The following is a 23896-nucleotide window of genomic DNA, read 5'->3' as shown; positions in this document are numbered from 1 at the left end:
ACATATTAGTAGAGTTACAGTGTGTATATTAGCTTTAAAATTCACAAAACGCACTCATGATTTTTATCGACCAATACTGACAGTTAAAAATGACAGACTGATTTTCAGCCAAACAAATTCAAAACAAAAAACCAAAGTAGCGTTCAAATTGTGTATTTATCGTGGGGTATGCTTGGCTGGCCATCCAAGCATTGTAAGGGCTGGTCGTGGAGGGATGGTAGGGTAGTTATTAAATTTAGATTATATTTCGAAAATAGTTTGTCTTGAACTCAGTGACTCCATAGACTTCTGTTGTACAATAATTTTTAACTGAATGCCGTTTGCATGTCTTAAATACAACGAATATTACGTACAGTTAAACACATTACAAATGTATTAGTTGCAGTGTTTTGAAATTCTATGTTTTTGACATTATTTTGTATATCCTTTATATTTTTATTCAAACAATTTTGAACGTACATAGAAAAATAGTATTACTTATTAATGATTAATATGTAATAGGTACCAATTAAAATACTGTTTGTTTTTAATAAAGTTTTACTCATAAGTAAGGTTAAATTGCATTTAAATATTATATGTACTTTATTTTAATAGACAGGGTTAATAATAAAAATAAGAGAGCCAGTACAGTGGAGTCAGTGCGTAGTGGGGAAGGAGCGTATTGGCACCATTATTTTAGTTAACTATACATAAGATATTCCACGGTAAATTTTACACTATTTTACTTTTACATTTTGGATTTTGTTAATTTTTTTTTGTCCATATTATGTACCCACGCACAAGAGATTGAATATTAGAGATTTATCTACATAAGTAATTTTCGATCATCGAAAAAATTGGTATACAAACAAGAAAGAGACCAATTTTATATTGTGATCTTGTCTGTGTTACTATACCGCTATTATAGCTCAAGTTACCATAATAATATATACGTATAAATAACCCAAAATCCAAAAGTCAATTCCTAAGGTCATAGTACTTTTATCGACAATTTTGATTTAAGGCCCCTGGATACCGACCATTTTCCAGGAGTTTTGTATAGGCAATATTTAAGAAAAAAATGGTTTACATACAGGGTCTAATCAATGATAAATTTTGTTATCAACGAAAGAACATTAACAACAAAATGAAACTGCATATACATTTTTACACAGTGATAAATGACCCTGTAATTTAACTTGTGATAAAGTACATTTTTAACAACAGATCAAATTTCAAACATGGTTTATGCAACAGAATTTTTTTTTAACTCCAGTTAAACGAGTTTATCTCTGTGTAAGTATTTGGTGCAACCCGGCATTAGTATTCAAATTGAAATAAGATTTTATTTAATGTAATGTATGTTTACTTAAATGATTCAATGTACAAGTAACGACGCGTTGTTTTATTAAATCATTTTTATTTAGGATAATACATAAAATAATATGATCTTTGTTAATTTATTGGTCTAATCATAAATTAATAACTCAGTAATCCCTCCGTATTAATATTAAAAAAAAATATATATGTACTTAGTATTTTGGCATTTTACCCCTCAAGTCGCCCTCTATAACTAACAAGAAAATATATACCCACTATAATGTTTGTAATTAAAAACCAATATTGACTTTATACCGAATATATATTTTTAGTAAAACGTGGAAACCAGCGGTAGATCGATGAAAAAGAAGACCAAATTAGTATGGTATAAATTGTTTGGCAATAGCGCGCATTAGCTATTAAGAAATGTATTTTATGTTTTATATATAATGAATACAATTGTTATCTACATTTTATTTATAAGAGGGTTGGTGCAGAGTTTGATTAATGATTATTTATTATACAGTCTGATGGATCTGATAAAATTACTTTTACAAAGAATAAATAAAATCTTGTAACATGAGAAAAACATACTACCAAGTTCCGGATTATTTCCTGTAAGAAAAAAATGTAATCGTTACTGTAAAAATAGTAAGTACAATGCTAATTTATTAATAATAAGACAATTAATGTATACCACGAATTTTCACACAATTTATCCGGACTGAAATAAATAACAACAAAACAATTTCAACACCAAAATTTAAAAATATATTTGAAACTAAATATAGAAAATATTAAATTAAAAACAAAGATATTGTTGGGGTTGTCTTATTGTAAAATTAAAATACAACATAACACGAAGAATATTTATATATTTTTGATTGTGTAATATTTACCTACACAGTGCTAGTTTATAGTTTGTAAAATTTGTAAAATACTTACATGGATTATAGGCATAGAAAATAGCAATGTCACCTTCCTCTAGTTTCATTACACAATGGCTAGTACCTGTAAAATTAATTGCATAACGCGTCAATAGTTTTAATCTAAAGACTGGCCTTACTACTATGTTTTTCTTATAGTTTATGTTGTTCATAGTTCATATTATAGCATTAAAAACAATTTATAAATAATGCGTTTTACCAAAAAAATACCGACAACAGTAATCTTGTAGCGAAAATTATTTGAACAGTCATCATTATGATACTTAATTTGTACAAAATACTTCGGGTCTTTTGCCTTTTGTCTTATGCCTAAACGATAAAATGTCTTAAGTGAGTTGTCATGTAGATATTTTCGGTTGACGGATTGTTTTACACATATGCCTACCTACAAAAATGCTGAATCTCAAAATGAGTACCAAAAGTACATAATATTCATTCAGGTGTTTAAAATGCACGTTGTAAAATCGATTCAAACTCCGCTTTAAAAGTCATTACATTCTAAGAGGTGCGTACGAGTCATATACAGGGTGATTCAAATGTGGTCAAACACAAAACGCAGAGCACGTACTATCGGGTACACCTAAACTAAACTTAATAAACGTGATTACACATCTTAAGGCTTTCCAGTATTAATAATATTATGATGCTTATGTTAATAGTGATAGGAAAATAATATTTGGAATAATACAAACATAATAAGATCATTGATAATAGTACAATACAATAATTGTGGTTTATTATTTTTGATTACATAAAATACAATAACAATGAATAATAATTAAATGTGTGTAGAATATTGGAATCAAAGTGCATGTTATGATATAATATTGAGTCGTAAAATAATATTATTTTATGATGAGGGGAAAAAATAATGATGTGTAGTAATTGTCAATGATGCGCCATATTTCGTCTGAGTCTGCATTACTATACGTCCCGTCTGGCTTAGCTTTACCTACAAATTGTCTGTAGTCCGGGTGCCTGGTACAAGTGCAAAACATATTAGACAGTTTATATTAAGGTCATTCAAAACTTATTTTAAGGTAGCAAATTGATGGCTTAATCTTATAGCTTAATATGTTCATATTCACTTGCTACATACAACCCCTATTGCTATACACTAGTATTGGTTATAATATTTAAAAAAATATATAAGAACTTACCCCGGTGACATTTTTTCTACCAATTGGCCCACTATAAGTAACAAGAAAATATATGCCGACTATGATGTTTGCAATTAACAATGTTTATTGTACACCTAATATGTAATTGTACACACCAACTAACAACATCTGAATAACTGAATAATATATATATATATATATTAAATATTTTTCATACAATAACAAAATGTATGTGCGGTATAATTAGGTTTAGGTAATTCAAATTACAAGTTAAGCGTGCACACACTTTTTCCCCGTTTTTATTACATAATTATTTTTTAAACCTAGTATTCAAAATAATTTTTTTTAAGAAATTAAAAAAAAAATAACATTTCTTTTAAACCGTTAAATGCTGAATTAGGAAATGTGTTTTTATTGTTATCTAGAATTCAGAAAAAGCAAATATCTTAATAGTTTAACATTTAATAATTAACTATTCATGTCAAAAATAATTTTGTCTTTTTAGAATTGTTTAGAATGTATAAAATAATTGTCCCCAAATTTTATGTTTATTGCTATTGTTGTTTTGTTACATGTTACAAAATATACTCAATTTATAACAGGTACTTTATAACGATTTACATAGGACCGATGAATTAAATTTGTACACGTTGTCTTTTAGTTGAGTTAAAAAAGATAGTTTTTTTGTGTATACAAGTTGCGCACAATCTATAACGTTTTAAAATGTAACGACCTTAAGTTGAAATTACTAAAAAAAAAAAAGTGCCATTCTTACAAATAATAAATGAACACGTTTGCACTATACAAGCAAATACGGTAAAATGACCAACTTAAAGAATAAATAAAATCTTGTAACATGAGAAAAACATACCCCCGAGGTTCCGATTATTTCCTGTGAAAAAAAAAACAAATTAGGTAACTGTTTTTGGAAAGAATAGTAAATACTATATTTATTTTTAAATAATAAGACTAATGTATACCATGAATCTTCACACAATTCATCCGTGCTAAAATTAATAATATAACAAAGTCAGTTTAACGTAAAAATATTTAAGATTACATCAACTTGTTAGCAATAATTTTTGAAACTCAATTTCGAATACATTAAATTAAAAAAATATATATATATTGTTAGTTATATTGTTGTAAAAATAAAATATAGAAGTTCTGTAGGTACGGAACCTTTACGATTTTTGGGTTGTATGATATATTTATATAGTGCTGGGTAATAGTTAATACATTGTATGGTAAAGCAACCAAATAAAACTTGAACGAAGGACCAGTCGAAATGTTTCGACACGAGAAAAAGACTGAAGCCGAAATTGCGTCGTTACGCCTTATCAATTTTGGGTAGGCAACCTAACGCACACTATAACTGTTCGCTGTTCAGATGGCAGACGGGAAAGTTGGATAATAACAACACGGCGATCGACGCGGGTTTCAAAGGAAGGAAGCAGTGTATATTTACAACGGATTGCAGGAAACAGAAATTATATAAGTGGCTTTATATGGCCGGTTCCGTTTGGTGCAACGGCACCAAATTTTATTAATTTCTAATAAGAAACACAATAGATACGAAAGAGAAAAAAAAAGATTGTGATACAAGAAAAAGACCACCGACGATAATGACGACAAAACGGTAATTACAATGAGCAACAACAACAGGTTAGATTATTTTTAATTACAGAGGACGGTCACAACAACATAAACATACATATTATAAAACATTTTTACTTTGTTCGGGGTCAAAAAACACAGCAATGTCACCTTCCTCTAGTTTCATTTCACAATCGCTAGTACCTGTAAAATGAATTGCATAACGCGTCAATAGCTTTAATCGAAAGTCTTACCTTACTACTATGTTAATTCATATTATACAATATTGCAAAATGTATAATTTAATGCCGTTTACCAAAAAATACGGATAGCAGTAAACTTGAAACGAAAAGAACTTGAACGGACATCATCATAACAGCTAATTTGTACAGAGGACTTTGGGTCTAAATGCCTAAACGAGATAAAATGACTTTAGTGAGTTGGCATGTAGATATTTTCAGTTGGCGGATTGTCTTAACACATATATGCCTACCAACAAAACGTGCAAAAATGCTGAGTCTCAAAATAGATAATTAAAGTGCATAAAATTTATTTAGATGTTTATAATGCAAGTTTTTAAATCTATTCAAACGCCGCTTTATAAGTACCAATTTCTTTTGAAATTGAAAAAATTTGACAATGAACACCTAAGTTAGCGTTATATTTCAGGGTCAAAGAAAATCATATCATTGCCACACGGAGAACTATTTAAAATTGTACTTACTTTTTTTTTTATGTTTGATAATCTTAAAGCGAAGAAACTCAAAAATCACTAATACTGTTTATGTTCAGGATGCCTTTTTATAGTTAATTTTACGCACACCCACACGTGCATTTTCTTAAATTGTGTGTCACGTTCATTTTGTGAATTAATGTGTTTACATGGTAAACACAATTGTTGACAAATGGGTTTTTTTTCCCAGACGAACCAATGTTTACCAACATATTATGTTTTCTTAATCGCGGTTAAAACTTTTTATTTTCAAATACAATAAATTAATTGACAACTTTGTTATTAGGAGGTATGCAAAAATATAATAATAACAATAATAGTACTTTAAAAAAATTGGTTCTTGTAATTTCTGACACAAATCATTGTACTTATGAGAAAAGTAACTCCATTGGAGTACCGTCGAGGCTGTATTCCCAAATGCTGTCTTCAATATTATAGTATCTGCTAGCTTTGCCGTTCATATCCAATAGTTCACAAACTCTTGAGTCTCTTTCATCGAGACCAGCAAGTACTATAAATGCATCTGGGTGTTTTATACTTCTCAATAAGCCAATTAAACGACACAAATCACAAAAACGATTGAAGTTTTTATTATTTCCATCTAAAAAAAAAAAGTTATCAAATTTAGTTCAGTTGATATTACATTTCTTTATTTATGAGACACAACTACAAGTGCATAATAAAATGTAAGAAAAATAATGAAATGTACAGGGTGTCCGTGTAGCATAGACATTCTACTCTCAGCAAATAACATTTTATTGCATTAACACGGTCCAACATCATACTGTAAATCATAACAGCTATTATTTATGAAAATTGTAGAAAAATATTAATATACCAAACGAAACGCCATAGTTTGTTTCATAGTTTCTTTTACTACAAACTTTTAAAATAAAACAAAATTAGAAATGTAAGTTTTACATAGTTTAATATATCTTTGTAGTTGATCTTTAAATAATAGTATTTGTTTGTAATGACTAAATATTATTATATGTATACAATTTTACTCGAGTTATAATAGGTAATTGTTAAATAAATAAAGTAGTTCATAATGAATTAAAATTATAACCAAAAGAGTCCAAAAATTATAACAAGACATACCAAAAACTAGGACTAAATTGAAAAGTTTTTACTAAATGTATCTTAAGAATAGACTGTAGTCTTTAACCATGTTGTGTGAGTAGTATATATATACTACTTGTGTGAGCTCTATACTTCCATTGTTTATAAAAATAAACATTTTGTGTTATCGTGACAATAATGAATGTCTATAGATTAATATTATTTTTTGTTTTGTATAATGATTATTATTTAAATATTATCTTTGAGGAAGCTATTTGTTTATAAGATAATATAACTAGTACAGTTAAAATTATTACAATTAGTATATGTTACAATGTATTTGAATATTTACCTAAAACATCACGGATTAATCTTTCAACAGCTTCTAAAGTTATTAATCTTCTACTTTTTCCCAAATCTTTTAGATTAGGGTTTCCAAATTCAACTAAACAAATTAGAAAATCAATAATTAGTTGCTGGTGTTAGAGTTGCATTACATTTTAAAGAACTGTAATGTTGCCAATTATTTGTACAATCTACCATTAGACCTTTGAAAAATAATGATCTCTGGAAAAACTACATTTTTGAGAGCTATTTCGTGCACAACCACCCCACCTCTCAAACAGTGTGCTCAGTTTTACAATTCGCAAAGTGCCTTGGTAACATGGTTTGGAGGAAAAGTAGACTAATCATCGGCCAAACGCAAGGTTACGTTTTTCCCCTCTTTTGTTGAACTTGTACATTAGCAATTTACTAAGGTATACCTATGAGAAATCATAAACGATTGTGATTACCTGTGTTTGTCGGAATTAGATCGGTTACTGTAACCAAAATAGAGAATATTATAACAATTGTATGGTTAAAAAAAATACTTTTACATAAATACTTTTCATACATAACATTCGTGCTATATATAATTGGGTATATAGACAAATAAATCAAAGTAAAATAATGTCAAAACTTTTAGTAGCCATGTTTGAATTAACGTTTATAATTAAATCTTGAACGATTATTGAAACCTTAAGTAAAAAACATATAGGAATATCACTTTGAACTTCTATGGAATATTATTAGTTTTTATTCAGAACTATAATAGGTATTAAAACAATCAGATTTCATAACTGTAAAAAAAAAGTTTAATTTTATATTTACATGAAAAACGCCATATTTTTTCTAGCACAATTTCTTGGTATTCTATCTTCTCTAATATTTAAAACAAAATACATTTTAATGTACATAATTTCATATAATAGAAGTCCATCATAGGGTTACTATGATTATTATCAATTTATATAATAATTTATTCAATATTTATGTATTATATACTTCCATTAAAGCAATCTCACACAAACTATTTATACTTCACAGATTATATTATTTCAAAGCTATATTATACTTCTATTTTACTAGATTGACAATGTACAAAATAAAATGCAACTAAAAAAACCTTTTCATAGATCCTTAAAATGTAAAGGGTGGGATAGTGAAACGGGTTTTACCATTTAAATACATAAGAAAATCGCCGTTTTACTGCCTCATCCTGTATATTAATTTCTTGTTATTTTCTAAAGAAAAATCGATTTTCTTACATTTAAATTAAAATAAATCGTATACTGGTACTGTGATGGAGAAAACAATAAATTTTACCTACATATATTAGTTATTAGTTAAATATTACTAACGTGTATAGCCACTAGCTGTCGGCTGTTGCCTGTTATTTAACAATAACCTTTTATGGAGATTTTAAAAATTGTGTTTTTTTAATAATATCATAGGAGCAGTATCATGATGTTAAATGTTCACGAGATTTGATCTAGTCATAAAATAAAGTATTATCATTTATGACTTAATTATTATTAAAATTTATCTTAATCTGTACATAGTAATAAAATAATGAAATATTTTATACAAAATTAGAGCTACAAGTTGATAAACTAAAAAATTAAAATTAGCACGAAGCAGATTATCTAATATTAGACAATTTAAACAATCAAGCGTGAATCTCTTTAAATGAATAACAGTATAACAATATGCAAAACATAAGTTTTCCTTTAAAAAAATTGTGTAATAAAAAATACATTTTGAGGCGGTATACTGCATAAAAACCAACACTTAATCCGAATCCAAAAAACAACAGTCCTCTTCATAATTTGCAGGTAGTTGGACCTTATATACTCATAATTGACCTTGGGTAAGGTTATATAACGCAGTCTATAAAATAACGACATAACGACAGTGGTTTTGTCGTATCAGAATCATTAAGTGTCTTAATAAGTACACGGATAGGTTTTTTTCCCAATAAATCGAGTGTCTACTACAATCAGTTACACGATTTAGTCGCCTGTGATATCATGTAATAAACACAATATTATGATACCGATCATTGGGCCCTAACCTAATCTAACACGGATAGACGTTACCAACTGATAGTTTTTAGTGTCTGTTCGTTTCTCACATCTGGTACACCGGGTTTTTAGTTAAAAAAAAAAAAAAAAAAATTGAATTTGTGTAAACTTTAAGTCAAAAGTGGTACTTGAGCACAAAACCTAATAGTATCATTCTGCAAAGATATACATAAAATTGTTTTAATGATTTGATCAATTTTTTTTAAAGATTTTAGGTGTTTTTGTTCAAATATACGAAATCTGCGAAAACACAGTTTCCCGGCAATTAAAAAAAAACTTTAGTGCCGAATTTTTTTCCCGTTTAATATGTTATGGGTACATATGAGTTCCAACTACTGGCAAATTTTCAACCCAAAAGTTTTAAAATTACCGCTAAAAACCCCGAAAAACAAAAAAACTTGTACCCCCCCTAGGGGGGTGGGAAATGGGTATAGTTTAAGTTTGACACAACTGACGTGTGCGGGCATACCAAATAATTATTTCTTATACATTTCAACTTGATCTGACTCTTTATCTCAAAATTATAGCCAGTAAAAGTTCTAACTTAAAAACTCGTACGTTTTTTTTTGTTTTTTTCAACTTTCGTCTGTGAAGAATTAAACTTTTTCAACTTTTACTCCTCCAAAGTACCAACTAGATTAAATTTGCGATTTATAGAGTTGCTACTCGAAGGAATTGGTCCAGTATTAAAAAAGTTACAGTCTATACAGATAAAAAAAAAACACACATCAGAGTAAAACCAATACCATCTCGCTTTGCATCGAAGCTAAAAGTAAGTCTTAGTTGCAAAAAGAATATTATACAGGGTTTAAGAAATTATAATACCTGTAGATGGTACAAATATAAAATGTTGCTAAACTCATTGTAAAGGCCACAATGTACTTCAAATTGTATTTTTAGTATTAGGGTTGCTACGGTAGGGTTAGTCGTCTCTTAATGACAATTTGTCGTTGTTATTTCTATGGATATTGGTGATGTAAATATTTGTCTACACTATCTTGACTGTTGAATCATTTATACAAAGAGCAACCAGGAAATGAAAAACATCAAAAATACAATTTTCCTTTTTTTGGTTTTTTTTTACTGAAAAAAATTTGACTAGATTAGATTATTTTGAGAAAAATGTAGATGTTATGTTAAAATTCCCAAATTTAGGTACCATTTCGACTTTTTTTTTAAAAGTAAGGGTATACCTTAGTTTTAAGTGAAATATTATTCACATACTTTTGGGTGTTTCATTGGATTTTGTAGGGAAAATAAGTAAGCTTTTGAAATATTTGGTCCAATAAATTACCTCATAGTTACGATTGCCCATTTTTTTGTTTGTCACCTGAGCAAATGGGTATAGCGGTGTTAAGTGTTCATTTGTATAATAATGTCCTTAAACTTACTTAACTCATTAAAAATGGGCGGAGTGGCGTCCAATAGGTTATCAAAAAAGTAGAAATGCTACCCCGTAGATAAAATTCTTCTCTATCCATTGTGAAAATTTACACCTGTGTACTTGACACATTACCCGGTACTGCAAACATTAAACCTTATTCAACTAAAAATAACATAAAATATATGTATTATTCAATGACATTATATTTGATATTTTCTACTAAAATAAATAAAAACACGAAAGTCGAGTAGAATTATATGTTTTATGACTTCGGGAAAAATGTGTTGGGAATTATTACAATAAATTGAGTGAAGACTGTGTAAATAAAATAGCTGAATTAACATAGATGATTATTTTAAATATTTTTGTTAGTTTTAGAAGGTTTGTCGCCTGAACAAATTGGGTACATAGGTTTTGGAGACATATGGATCAAATATAAAAAAGATAAATAAGTTATTAAAAAATAAAACAAGAACAAACGAAAATGATATTAAAATAATACATAAAAGTTTCATTTTTATCTGCAAAAATAATAATAAACATTTTTATGTTTAAAAATTACTTGTTGAATTTCGAGGTGATTTTATTTTATTTTTATTTAGAAAAACTAATTTTTTTTTACTTTTGGTTCTATAAAATAACATATACGGTAACTATTGATACAGTTATGTAACAGTACTGTTTCAGTAAAAGCTATTGCTAGCAGTTACTAAAATAATTAATTTTGTAAAACTTAACAAAATGTATAAAAAAAATGTACCTACGATCTTGGACGTGTGTTTCTATTACTTAATAATAATACAGTTATCTATATTAGCTAATAATACAGCAAACCATTCAATCAGATTTTGAAACTTTTTCAAATTGATTTTCATACGATCTTTGAATGGGTTTTTATGTCGACTGAAACAGTAAAATCTAAACGTTTTTTAATGGGTGCATATGTTAATTAATTTACACAGCTGTTTTTTTTAATATGATAAAATATTTACATTACCCTATTAGACTATTTTATTCTAAGTATTTAGTTTTAATAGCACTTGTACAAATTGACGTTTACATAAGATTTGTTAAATGCTTATAAGCATATTATTTGATTGTGCATGGTATTCTGATATTGTGTGAAATAATATAATTATTGTAACAACCAACCCCTTCACAAACAAGCTCAGAGATGCCCAGCCCAGGGTCCAAAAATTGTTGTATCACCACAATACCAAAATAAAAGAGGAAATAATAACTACACATACAAGAATATGCCCATCTTGTATTCCACTAATCTAACCCACCTACACCTCAATACTAAGAACCGTAAAAAAATAAGTATAAATATTTTTTTGCGGTTATGGACATAAACATCTGTTGACTTTTTTATTGCTAAGGAAAAACAAAAACAGACTAAAACACTGATTCGCCACAAGATGTTAGGTATACATTTTAATACAGTCTGTTTGTTACTTGTTCTTTTTAACTGGTGTATTATAAATGTAGGCTTTACCTGGCCTTGGAATGTTACTAACATGCACAGCTTTGTTAAAATTACTGCACACGTGTAACAATTAAAATATAATAATAACTTAGCAGCTGTGCGTGAACAATCTATATCGTAACAAAAAAAAAAAGCAATAAGTAGTTGCAAGACGAATATTATACCGTTAAAAATCCACACAGAGTAAATAAAACTAAAATAATAGACACCAGTATAATATTATTATACTATAATACTGCAATGTGTAGGTCACAGGGTTTTTCAGGAATAATTATAACTGAAATCATTATATCTGTAGATGGTACAAATATTAAATATTGTTAAATCCATTGTAAAAGCAATAACGTGCTTAACATTATATAATAACTATGGATACCATTTCGATTCTTTAAAAAGAAGTTAGATCACGACTTAGAGAAGAAATGTGTAAACAGTTTTGGGTGTTTCACTTGTTTTTGTAGGGAAAGTTGTGAGCCTTTTAAATGTTTGATCCAATAAATTACATCTTGGACACGATTTCCGATTATTAACATAACAACTAGTTTATCTGTGTAAACCTCGATCCCAAATGCTCTGTCACCACGTAGGTTAAGTTGCCTATCTATTTTTTCAGGCGCTTGAGCGTTCCTGGTCTACTTATTCTCTTACTAGCTGTTCGGTAATGTTGTGGACTGTATTGGTTTCAAATATATATACAAAAAAAAACAAATGATAATTAAAGCATGCAGACTACTATTAAACCAAAGTTAAGTATACAAATGTCTTACCGGCTGGCCAGCGCACTACAACAACAATTACTAAGGACTTAAAACTAAAACTATACAATAAGCAAATATTTACAACTTGAAAATACGAGAACGGTGACGGTCGGTAGTGGTGGTATTGCAAGACGGTACGGTCGTCTGAACGGTGGTGAAAGCCCGCAAACTGTTGATTACTTTACGAGAACAAGACTAATTCTTCGAACGTCGCACAAGTACACGAGCTCATCACAGCAGGCGGTTGATATGTAATTAATAATTAAAAAACAACAACAAATAACGAAAAACGGTGTAAAGTTTCTTTTACGCGTGCGGTTAACGGTGCGGTCGGTACGATGCGGTAAACAACAACAAAAAACGGATAGTAAGTGATATGGTGCGGTGGTGGTCGGTGCAGTCGGTGGTGGTGGGACGGTGCCCGGCTTGATAACGCTTGAACATACCGCCCACCTTGAAGAACCGTAGGTCTTCAAACGTTTGACGGTAGCGGACAAAGCTTCACCGCCGGGCGGCGGAGGATCTTGCCCGCGGAGGTGCGTATTTGTGCAACTCGGACGACTCCATCAGTTCCAGAAACCGTATCAACCACTCGAGCTGTACTCCATGTGAGTGGAGGGGTCGGTTCTTGGAGAATGACTAAATCGCCAATTTTTAGATTTGAAACTTGACGATTCCATTTGGTTTTCTCCTGCAGTTTGTGTAAATACTCATGTTTCCACCGAGACCAGAAATGTTGATGTATCTGCTGTATTAAAGACCAACGCTTGTGGGTACTGATATGGGTTTGACTAATTTCATCCTGAGGAGATGGAACAGCGACTAGAGGCTCCATAGTAAGAAAATGTCCTGCGGTTAAGGTCGTGAAGTCGTTAGGGTCGGATGACATGGTACATAAAGGCCTCGAGTTAAGAACGGCTTCTACCTGGTGTAGAACGGTATTGAGCTCTTCGTAGGTTAGAATCCTATCTTGAACCACACGGTGAAGTAATGTCTTAGCAGACTTGACGGCTGCCTCCCACAGACCTCCCATGTGTGGTGCTGCGGGCGGGTTAAAATGCCAGTGAATCTGCGTACTGATGACGTGATGAACGAATTTTGATTCTCTAATTATGGTATCTACCTCCTTTAGGTATCGCTGACTGCCCACAAAATTCGTGCCACAGTCACTGTAAATATCTGTGCAACGACCCCGTCTGCTAATAAACCGGTTTAGGGCGGCAATAAAAAGAGGCGTGGACATGTCTGACACGAGCTCGATATGAACTGCTGTGGTAACCATGCAAACAAAGATGCAAAGGTAAGCTTTGGTAACTTTAATTTTCCGTAACATTGCGGCCTTCACTTGAAAAGGACCGGCAAAATCTACACCAGCGCGACTGAACGGTTTGACCTGGGTAACTCGAAACACTGGAAGATTTCCCATCAAGGGCGGGTTTGGTCGTGGTTTTACTCGAAAACATGGGATACATTGGTGTATTCGCTTCCTGATGATGCTACGAGCCGAAAGAATCCAGTAGTTTTGGCGTAAAATGTTGTGTGTAGTTTGAGCTCCCGGATGACTCTTAGTACGATGCACAAAATCTATCAGCAATTCAGTCAATTTAGAATTTTTCGGTAGCAAGATGGGGTACTTTTCGTCGTAAGGAATTGGTGAGTTTTTCAAGCGACCACCTACTCTGATTAACGATTTCTCATCTAAGAAAGGTGATAACTTACGTACGGATGCAGGTACTTGTTTGTCTGTAGCAATAGCTTTTTTGATGTCTGCAAAAAATACTCGCTGCGTCCATCGTATTAACGATCGTAAAGATCTCTCGGTTTCGGCCACTGTCGGAGGGAAAATACAAGCCGAAGGTTTTCCCAATAAATGATCTCCAACACGCAACCAGTAAGCCGTAAGTCTCAAAATTTTTTGCAGATTATCAGATTGATATAAAAGGCGGCTCTCTTCTTCTTTTACCTGAGATATAAGCGTGATTGGCTTCTCTTCCGCCTCTTCTTCCAAACGGCTGTCTGGACTGTCAGCGTTTTGAGCTGGCCAAGTATTTTTAGGTTGACACAAAAATGTAGGACCTTTCCACCATAAGTCATGGTTAGTAAGTTGTTGAGGACTTAGACCCCGTGAAGCGCAATCAGCAGGGTTCTCCTCGGTTGGAACGTGACGCCACGTGTACCCTTTAGTCAACAGCTGAATCTGGGCGACTCGGTTGGCAACAAACGTTTTTAACCTACTAGTAGGGGATTTAATCCATGCCAGCGCAACAGTGGAATCGGTCCAGGCGGTTACGGTGCCAATGGATAAAGATTTTAGGTTTTTGGAGACGTAATCCAAAAGGTGTGCTAATAACCACGCACCGCACAGCTCTAACCGCGGGATGGACATTTTTGTGGTTGGAGAAATTTTTGCCTTACCCATTAAGAGATGACAACCTATTCTATCACTTGTACATACCCGCAAATACACTACTGCTGCGTACGCGGCTTCCGAACTATCGCTGAAACCGTGTAGTTCATAGAGTGCGTTTGGACTGGTTACTAATCGGGGTACACGCAAGGTTGCCAGGATTGGTAACTCTTGATGATATTGCTGCCACGCATATTTAGCATCTTCGGGTATAATGTCATCCCAGTCAACTTTCAAGACCCATAGATATTTTATCAAACGTTTTAGAACCGTGGTTACTGGTGCCAATAGACCTAGAGGGTCATAGATTCTAGCGATCTCGGATAAAATAGCTCGCTTGCTGTATTTAACCGGATTGGGTTGATATTTGTAGCTTAGTGAATCAACCTTCGGATCCCAATTTAGTCCCAAGACTTTGGTATATGTCAACTCATGTTCTTCAAACGTCACTGGTAGTGTTTGTTGGTGATCGAGTGGAATGTTACTCAGTAATTTGTCGGAATTACTTGACCATTTGCGTAACTCAAAGTGACCTTTTGCAAACGTGTTTTCGAGTTTTTTCTGCAGATCTATTGCAGCTTCTTCGCTTTCGGCTCCGGTTGCTATGTCATCTACATACAAATCACGTTTAACAACTGTTTGTACAAGTGGTTCATTTACTGCTTCATCAGTTGCCAACTGATGCAGAGTGCGGATGGCGAGAAATGGAGATGACTTTTGTCCAAAAGTTACCGTGTTCATTTGATATTCTTGAACTGGTTCATCCAAAGAGAACCGGTAAAGCAAGCGTTGGTACGGTCGGTGAGCTTCGGTCACAACAATTTGTCTGAACATTTGTTTTACGTCAGCGGTAAAAACAACAGAATGAAGTCGGAAACGTAAAACAATTCCCGGTAAGTCCTGCTGTAATCTTTGACCGCAATAAAGATTGTCGTTCAATGAGTGACCCGAAGAAGTTTTTGCGGACGCATCAAACACGACCCGCAATTTAGTAGTAGTACTTTCCGGACGTAATACAGCTTGGTGTGGGATATAATACATATTTTCTTCACCGTCGGATTTTTTCACTACAGCGGACATGTGACCTGTTTCTAAGTAGTCATACATTGCCATATTGTACTCTTTATGAAGTTCTGGTGATTTTTTGAACTTATTTTCCAAACTTCGTAAGCGATGCAGCGCTACGTCTCTGGATTTCCCAAGTAGAGGGGGATTTCGTGTGAACGGAAGATGCACTATGTATCGTCCATCTTGTTGTCGTGTTGTGGTTGTTTGATAAATTTGCTCACACTCTAAATCGGCTGGGTTATTTTTCTCAACTTTTGGAACTTCTTCGATCTCGAAAAATTGTTGTAACGTATGATTTACGGATTCAGACGAACATAAGGTGATAATTTGTTGTTTTGGACCGTTGGTCGTTTTACCCATCAAAACCCAGCCAAACACCGTAGATAGCGCTATCGGTTCATCTACCTCACCTTCTTCCTTGTCGCCTAAGAGAAGCTGTGGAAAGACATCAGCGCCGAGCAAGACATCAACTGGTAACGCTTCGGCAAACGATGGATCGGCTAACTTCAAACCTTTGATGTGTGGCCATGAATGATTCCACACTCTTTTCGACGGAACTGGTCCAGTAATACGCGTTAGAATTAAAACGTCAATGCTGAACATGGGACTTTGTTGGTCGACCGGTCGTACTTCGACATTAGCTCTTCCTCTTACCGCTGGGACTTCAGCTCCGGACAACGCTTGAACGGTTACATCACACTTTTCTCTTTTTAAGCCTAAAAGCTGGACACAACGTTCAGTGACAAAGCTACTTTGACTTGCGCTGTCAAGTAGTGCTCTTACTGTAACCGATTGACCATTTTTGTTTTGCAGAACTACAGAGGCTGTCGCTAATAAAACGGACGTATGATAACCTTTTGTTTCTGCAGCCGCAACGGTTAAATGGGTCGTGGTAACGTTCGGTTCGGTTTTTTCCAAATGCAGTAGAGTATGGTGCTTACCCCCACACGTAGAACAGTTTCGTTGGTTTTTACATTCACTGGCCATGTGCGCACTGAAACAGATAAAACATCTTTTCAATTCCTTGATTGTTTGATGCCGTTCGGTTGGTGTTTTATCTTTGAACGATTGACAGTTTATCAGCAAGTGACCCGGTTGTGTATTACAGACAGGACAGGAAAATGACTTATTCTTCCTTCCCTGTTCAAGCTTTCGTTCTGGTTGGCTGCTGAATAATGTGATAGATTTGTTTGGTTTGAGTCCTTTTGTGGTTACCTTGACACTTCCTTGCGATACGGTAGCTGATTTGCAGTATTTTGTTAAGAACGTGGTAAACTCCTTCATAGATGGGTCCTCGGAGGTATCTACTAGTAGTTCCCATTGCGCTCTTAAATAATTGTCTAATTTCTTTTGTAATAGATGTAGTAGAATGGGGTCCCATTGATCTACTGCATACGATAGATTTTGGAGAGCACCCGTTGATTCTAAAATTACATTTAGTAGTTTTCTTATAGAACTACCATCACCGAAGGTTGCTCTTGGCGCGTTAAATAGAGCTTCAATGTGACTATCCGCGATAACACGGCGGTTTGAATAACGATCAGTTAACTGCGCCAAAGCTAGTTCGTAGTTGCTATCAGTCAACATGAGATTAGATACCAAACTTAATGGTTCTCCCACCAAATAAGATTTCAAGTAACCAAACTTCACCACTGGCGACATATTAGATTCACCAACTAATTTGTCAAACATATTCCTAAAACTGGTATATTCCATAGGGTTTCCACCAAATTTAGGTACTGCTAATTTTTCGATCGGGTGATAGGGTTGTGAGGCGCTGAGAGCTTTTGATTCAAAAAATGTTTTGTTGAGCGAATCGTCGACAACTGCCTCCGGTAAGTATTCGTCCGCAAATATTTTACATCCGATATACTTCTCCTCAAAAAGAGCACGCACACTATCGGTGTCGATAGCATCTACCACGGGTGTACTTTTACATTGGTGACGTATTATTACCATTAATTGCGTTTCAAAATCCGAATATAAATTTTCTATTGTCGCAAACATAATTTTAAATTTAGTTTTGGCCAACTTGTTTGAAGAATCATTTCCCAATGCTTCCCCGGCCTCGTATACGCGCTGTACTCGACACTGAAGACTTGTTATGCGCGCCTTTGCTTCCTCGTAAACTCCCATTGTGTAATTTATAAAGCACAGGAACAGAAAAATAAAAAAAATAAAAATAAAAAATGAAAAATTAGAAATACAATTTTTTTTTTTTTTTTATACTTGGGGTCACGCTGTATACACGCACACAAGACGTGGCGGCGCGCGGTGTTATGCAGCGAGCGGCCGCGAGCTTTGGCAACGCGGTGCGGTGTCCGTTGCCTTCGCGGCGCGGGGTGGCTACGTCCACTTATCGCGTGTATACTCGCGTCGTACTATACCGACGGCAGGGTCCAAAGTCCAACTTTGCACACGCGCAACAAGTGTATTATTATACGCCAACTTAAAAACTTAAAACTTAAAACCGGTGGTTCAACCACTTAGGAAAACTTAATACTAAAATACATAAATAATCCTAGGCTCGAAGGACCAATAATGTTCGGTAATGTTGTGGACTGTATTGGTTTCAAATATATATACAAAAAAAAAACAAATGATAATTAAAGCATGCAGACTACTATTAAACCAAAGTTAAGTATACAAATGTCTTACCGGCTGGCCAGCGCACTACAACAACAATTACTAAGGACTTAAAACTAAAACTATACAATAAGCAAATATTTACAACTTGAAAATACGAGAACGGTGACGGTCGGTAGTGGTGGTATTGCAAGACGGTACGGTCGTCTGAACGGTGGTGAAAGCCCGCAAACTGTTGATTACTTTACGAGAACAAGACTAATTCTTCGAACGTCGCACAAGTACACGAGCTCATCACAGCAGGCGGTTGATATGTAATTAATAATTAAAAAACAACAACAAATAACGAAAAACGGTGTAAAGTTTCTTTTACGCGTGCGGTTAACGGTGCGGTCGGTACGATGCGGTAAACAACAACAAAAAACGGATAGTAAGTGATATGGTGCGGTGGTGGTCGGTGCAGTCGGTGGTGGTGGGACGGTGCCCGGCTTGATAACGCTTGAACACTAGCTATACTCAAAGCGTGAAATAAACCCTATGTCCTAATAATAAAACAAAATGTGTATTGTTTTTTTAATTCGCTATATTAAAAGTCGCCTTGTCGCTGGCATTTCCATTTAAGTTAATTTGTTATGTGCATAACCGATATACTTATTTTAATGTTTCGGTTTATATTTTAAGTTTGTTTTAACATAAAACTTTATAGTAATATTAGTTTAACAGGGAACAGCTGAGCCATAATGTTGTTTAACAAAGGCTAATAAAATAAACGTATAAACATTTAATAACACATTTTTTTTTAAGCATATTTATTTTTAGTTCGGTTTTGCTTGACAATAAAGTAAAGTCAAACCTACAGTTTTAGTACTGTAAAACTATACTTAATTTATAGGCTAAAGCTATGGGAACAATAATTAGTTATTTTAATTTATTATTATTAATTTTAACATTATGGTTATTTTACCTTATTTTAACAATGATAAACACGAGTAAATATCAACAAAAACATCCAGTTCATTTTATTTTTTATTTAATGCTATTGAACAATAATTATGTTTGGTATACTATCTATCCATAAGTATTTTTAAGGTTTAAAACTGCCTACTACGTCTTGAACTACATCATAAAGATTGGGATTCAATTGCCTTAGGTAAATGCACTTCTCTATTGATGTGTCCACTGGAGCATTGTCTATAACGTTCTTGTTGTATAAATCCCACTTCTGCGTGTGGGGTGAATATACAAATATAGATGTATTCAAAACAACAGCCGAGGCAATTATTTCTATTTTAGTTGCCCAATCTAGAACAAATTAATAAAATGTAATCCCTGAACAGTAAAGACGGTTAGGACGTTCCATCAAAAGTATACAATTTACGAGTAAAGACTTGTAAAAATGTTTTACTCACTATTTTCTACACTACAGCTTATAAACTCATTTTCTTTGTATAATTTTTTAATAGCAATATTCGTAAAAATTTCCTAAAAACACAATACAATTAATTAAACCAAGTATCACACGTTGGGTTAGGTTAGGTTAATAATTCTAGTATTTTCTTGGTTTCTAATTGTAAATAGGACTTATCATGTACTGTATTTAAAGAATATTCTACACAAATGTTATAGCTTACATTAATTTAATTTTTAATTGCAAAATAATTTGTACATTTTTAGGGTATTTTCCTCAAATTATAGGTAAAGGAGGGAATATTTCTAACTTATGGTCTTACAGAGGGCCTTTTGAGTACGATTTCTAATCGACAGGTGATTAATGTTAGCCGCTCACACTCTTGAAAAATAAGAATTTCAATTCAGTAGTATTCCTAATTGACGAAATTGGGATCATATTTTCAGATATCATAAATAATAATGTATTTCACAAAAATGTATGTATTCCATTATTTTTTTAGAATGCTATCTGCTTTTGAATCTTATCATATTAAAAATAATCCGCAAAATATGTTGACTGGTCGATAACCAGTTACAAATAAATGCTTTTGGAGAAACAATTAACGTTTAAGGCTATAACCAGATGGAATAATATAAAAGTCCCCTACACGCCTACATATAATATTATATTGTCGAATAAATATTGAACCTAAATGAGCTGAGTTATAAATTCAAAGCTAGATGATTATTCTGAATGATTTATACGAATGGTTGTAGTTAATTACTTTAGCTACACGATTTCGGATCATTCGATGGTGGATCTCTGTGCCGGCCAGACAATAAGAAAGTGCTCTGAAAAAACTGTTTCTGTCTCTTGCCATTTCGACAATTTTGGTCGGAGCATTGAGATATACTGGATATTGGATAAACCGGAAAGGCTTTGCCAGTGAAAGAAGCCATTTTAAACACTTGTCGTATTGCCACTCTTCGTCGACAGGATAAAAGAATTCCGGTTGACGTCTTTCGATTGGCAACGCGTTTTGCATGGCTATTAATACAAAAAGTTAAATACAATTTTTTTTTTTTACAGCCTTTGTTGGAAAATATAATAGCTTAACATGGCTTACAGGGATAGCACATTTCGGTAACAATCAAAAGGGTATTCAAATAAGATAAATTAGGCTTAAGTATTAGTAGGTACTTATTATTGTTTTTACCTGAGCCTTGATCGGACAGCACATCCGTCACTAAATTATAATGTATTCCCGTAGTGTGCTGAAGATAAATGCACTTGTCCGCTTGAGTCGGTGAATCTTTGGAAGTTTGGTTCTGGTTAAACAATCCCCAACTCCCTTTTCGGTGTGAATACAAATATATAGATGTATTCAGAAGAAGAGTGGCCGCGGCAATTTCCACTTCTGTTGCCCAAACTATAACGCGTTAATTAATATTTAAATGTTTTCTGGTCAAGTAATGTTCACAATAATAATAAAATACACATCTTTCGACCTACAGTGTTTCTCTGTCCATTCCAAGTGCGCATCATAGTTTTTCTGTCCTAGCATAAACTTAATACGTTTATCATTCTTTACTTTCTGTAAAAAATGAATATTATTATTATTTTAAGCGACCGATAAATGTGTGTGTGTGTGTGTGTGTAGATAGATACATTTTAATTTTATTTATTTATTCCAATAGTCTAGTTATTACATGTAATATAAGTTGTCGTAAGGTAGGATGGTATTCTTCCGTGCCGGTCATCCAAAGAGACAATGCTCTGTAAAGACAATTGACGTCTGCTGTGACTTCGACCCACCGTGACGGAGTGTTGAGAACTTTCACCACTTGGTTAAATTGGAAATACCTGTAGAGTTCCAAGTTGAATTGTCTGCACGTGTCGAACTGCCAAACTGGTTCGACCGGATTAAAATATCCCACTTCGTCTGATGTGCTTGTCCCGACATGCAGTTCTTCGTCGTCCGGGTAGTTGCTTCCACTTTTGCTACTTTCGCCCACGAATCCCGTCGACTCTGAATTGTCAGCTGCATTTATTAACATCATAGTTGGAACATTATTGAAATGCCCCAAACACAGTAATACCATGCAACTTCTTAAGTACATGTTGAATTGTGATTCCAAACAGTGAATTATATGTATATTTTAACAATAATATGCGCTCGACAACTTCAAACTTTCCACGCGCGTCAAGAACTAATGTATTTTTTTTTTAACAGCTATAAGGTATCCTCGCGTTTGGTTAGTTTGTATAAGCCTACATCAACAAGAAAACACTGAGCACACATTTTTTTCTCTCGGATTGTTCTAAAATATAGTGTTGTCGCCTATTTATGCATGTGTCTGCAAACGAATGAAAACCAATTAATCATGCAACTACAATATATTATAGTGTGTTTCTTATGTACAAAGTTTCACACTCGACACTTCGTATGCATATTATAGTAATCCATAATGGTCGCATGTAAAAACTAACAAATTTTGCAAAAACACCTAAATTTTCATGGTTGGGTTGGGATTTGGTGAAATTTTATTGTTAATAAACGATCATGATTTTTTTCAGTTTTATACTTAAAATATAGACATAAAATATTATGTATTTGATCCTTTCAGACAATTAGCGTGATTAACAAAACATTCGGTTCGCCACATTATCAGATAATTACGATAATTCATACAAATCAAGAATTTTAACGAATATTTTACTTCAAATTGTGCGAGCTATTCTCCGACCCCACTGAGACGGCCATTTAAACCTATCAATAGGTACTGTCCAAACATTAGAGTTTAGACCACCATAAATAGACCATAAACCATTTACTGTTACTTATTTGTAATAAATGTCGTTTTAGAATTTTCACTATACACAACCATAGCCCAAAACTTTTTTATATTTGCTTAAGCGTGTGCGCTTATTAAGTATAGTTTGATATGTTGAAAAAAAATCAAAGGTTATAATAAATCATTTCAATTGTCAACGTTCTCGAAACAGACACACTGCTTTAGAATTTTTTCGCACTGGCGTTTCGACAAAACTATTTGAAACTGCTGTGTAGGTATTATTTCAATATTCGTCCGACAAAATGTATTACATTTTTAATCAAATCAAGTGTAAAAAATACATACAATGACTATGTGTACATGTGCATGCAATTTGTACGCGTTGTCTTTTAATTTAAGATTTTGTTTTATGACTCTTTTAAAATTCTAACAATTTTTGGTTATAAGTAAATGTAATATTTTATCCGTTCAACAGCAAAATGCGCGTTGAAAACAATTTTAAAAGTTAAGCCCAATAAAAATACCAGTACAGTGGAAAAGGGGGAGGCCACGGGGCTATAAAGATTTACCCCTTCTAGGGGAAAGGGTTAATGATATATTTTTTGGTTTGTTAACTTATATTGATAATACTATTAGTAACGAATATTCCCCACAAATTTGGAAATAATAAGATTATTTTTAAAGTTTAATGAAGCGACTTAGTTATAAGTTAAAAATAATCATTTAAATATTACAAAAGAATCTAAACGATTAATTAATGATTTTCTCTCTTTAGGCATTTCAAATTAAATTTTAGCTTCAAAGAATCTTCAATGTGGAGCCACGATATCTTCACAACTGCTTCGTGCTGTAACCC

The 23896-nt window shown here is 32.9% G+C and overlaps 3 protein-coding genes across 3 annotated transcripts; all 3 read right to left on the bottom strand.

Moving 5' to 3' along the window:
- Nucleotides 1–3078: 3078 nt before the first annotated feature.
- LOC126840962 (uncharacterized) lies at nt 3079–5725 on the bottom strand. Its single transcript, XM_050577068.1, has 7 exons — nt 5688–5725; nt 5280–5375; nt 5102–5167; nt 4348–4374; nt 4239–4259; nt 3407–3437; nt 3079–3224 (listed from the first exon to the last, which is right to left on the bottom strand). The coding sequence occupies exons 2-7, from the start codon at nt 5335–5337 to the stop codon at nt 3092–3094; spliced, it is 336 nt and encodes a 111-aa protein (XP_050433025.1). The 5' UTR covers nt 5338–5375; nt 5688–5725; the 3' UTR covers nt 3079–3091.
- Nucleotides 5726–6064: 339 nt separating this feature from the next.
- On the bottom strand, nt 6065–18405 carry LOC126840807 (uncharacterized). Its single transcript, XM_050576762.1, has 2 exons — nt 14514–18405; nt 6065–6297 (listed from the first exon to the last, which is right to left on the bottom strand). Exons 1-2 carry the CDS (start codon nt 18403–18405, stop codon nt 6065–6067), a joined length of 4125 nt encoding a protein of 1374 aa, XP_050432719.1.
- A 1291-nt stretch (nt 18406–19696) lies between these two features.
- LOC126840762 (uncharacterized) lies at nt 19697–22440 on the bottom strand. Its single transcript, XM_050576696.1, has 6 exons — nt 21955–22440; nt 21758–21839; nt 21462–21674; nt 21030–21292; nt 20265–20337; nt 19697–20157 (listed from the first exon to the last, which is right to left on the bottom strand). Exons 1-6 carry the CDS (start codon nt 22363–22365, stop codon nt 19940–19942), a joined length of 1260 nt encoding a protein of 419 aa, XP_050432653.1. The 5' UTR covers nt 22366–22440; the 3' UTR covers nt 19697–19939.
- Between the last annotated feature and the right edge of the window lie 1456 nt (nt 22441–23896).

The sequence above is a fragment of the Adelges cooleyi genome, unplaced genomic scaffold (assembly GCF_023614345.1).
Source record: "Adelges cooleyi isolate 19-005CV unplaced genomic scaffold, UGA_ACOO_1.1 ACOO_flye_CR_arks_rails_tigmint_CR_PRNA_376, whole genome shotgun sequence".
Taxonomy (NCBI): Eukaryota; Metazoa; Arthropoda; class Insecta; order Hemiptera; family Adelgidae; genus Adelges; species Adelges cooleyi.
The sequence above is the reverse complement of the archived record's forward strand: the minus strand, read 5'-3'. Positions and strand labels throughout refer to the sequence as shown.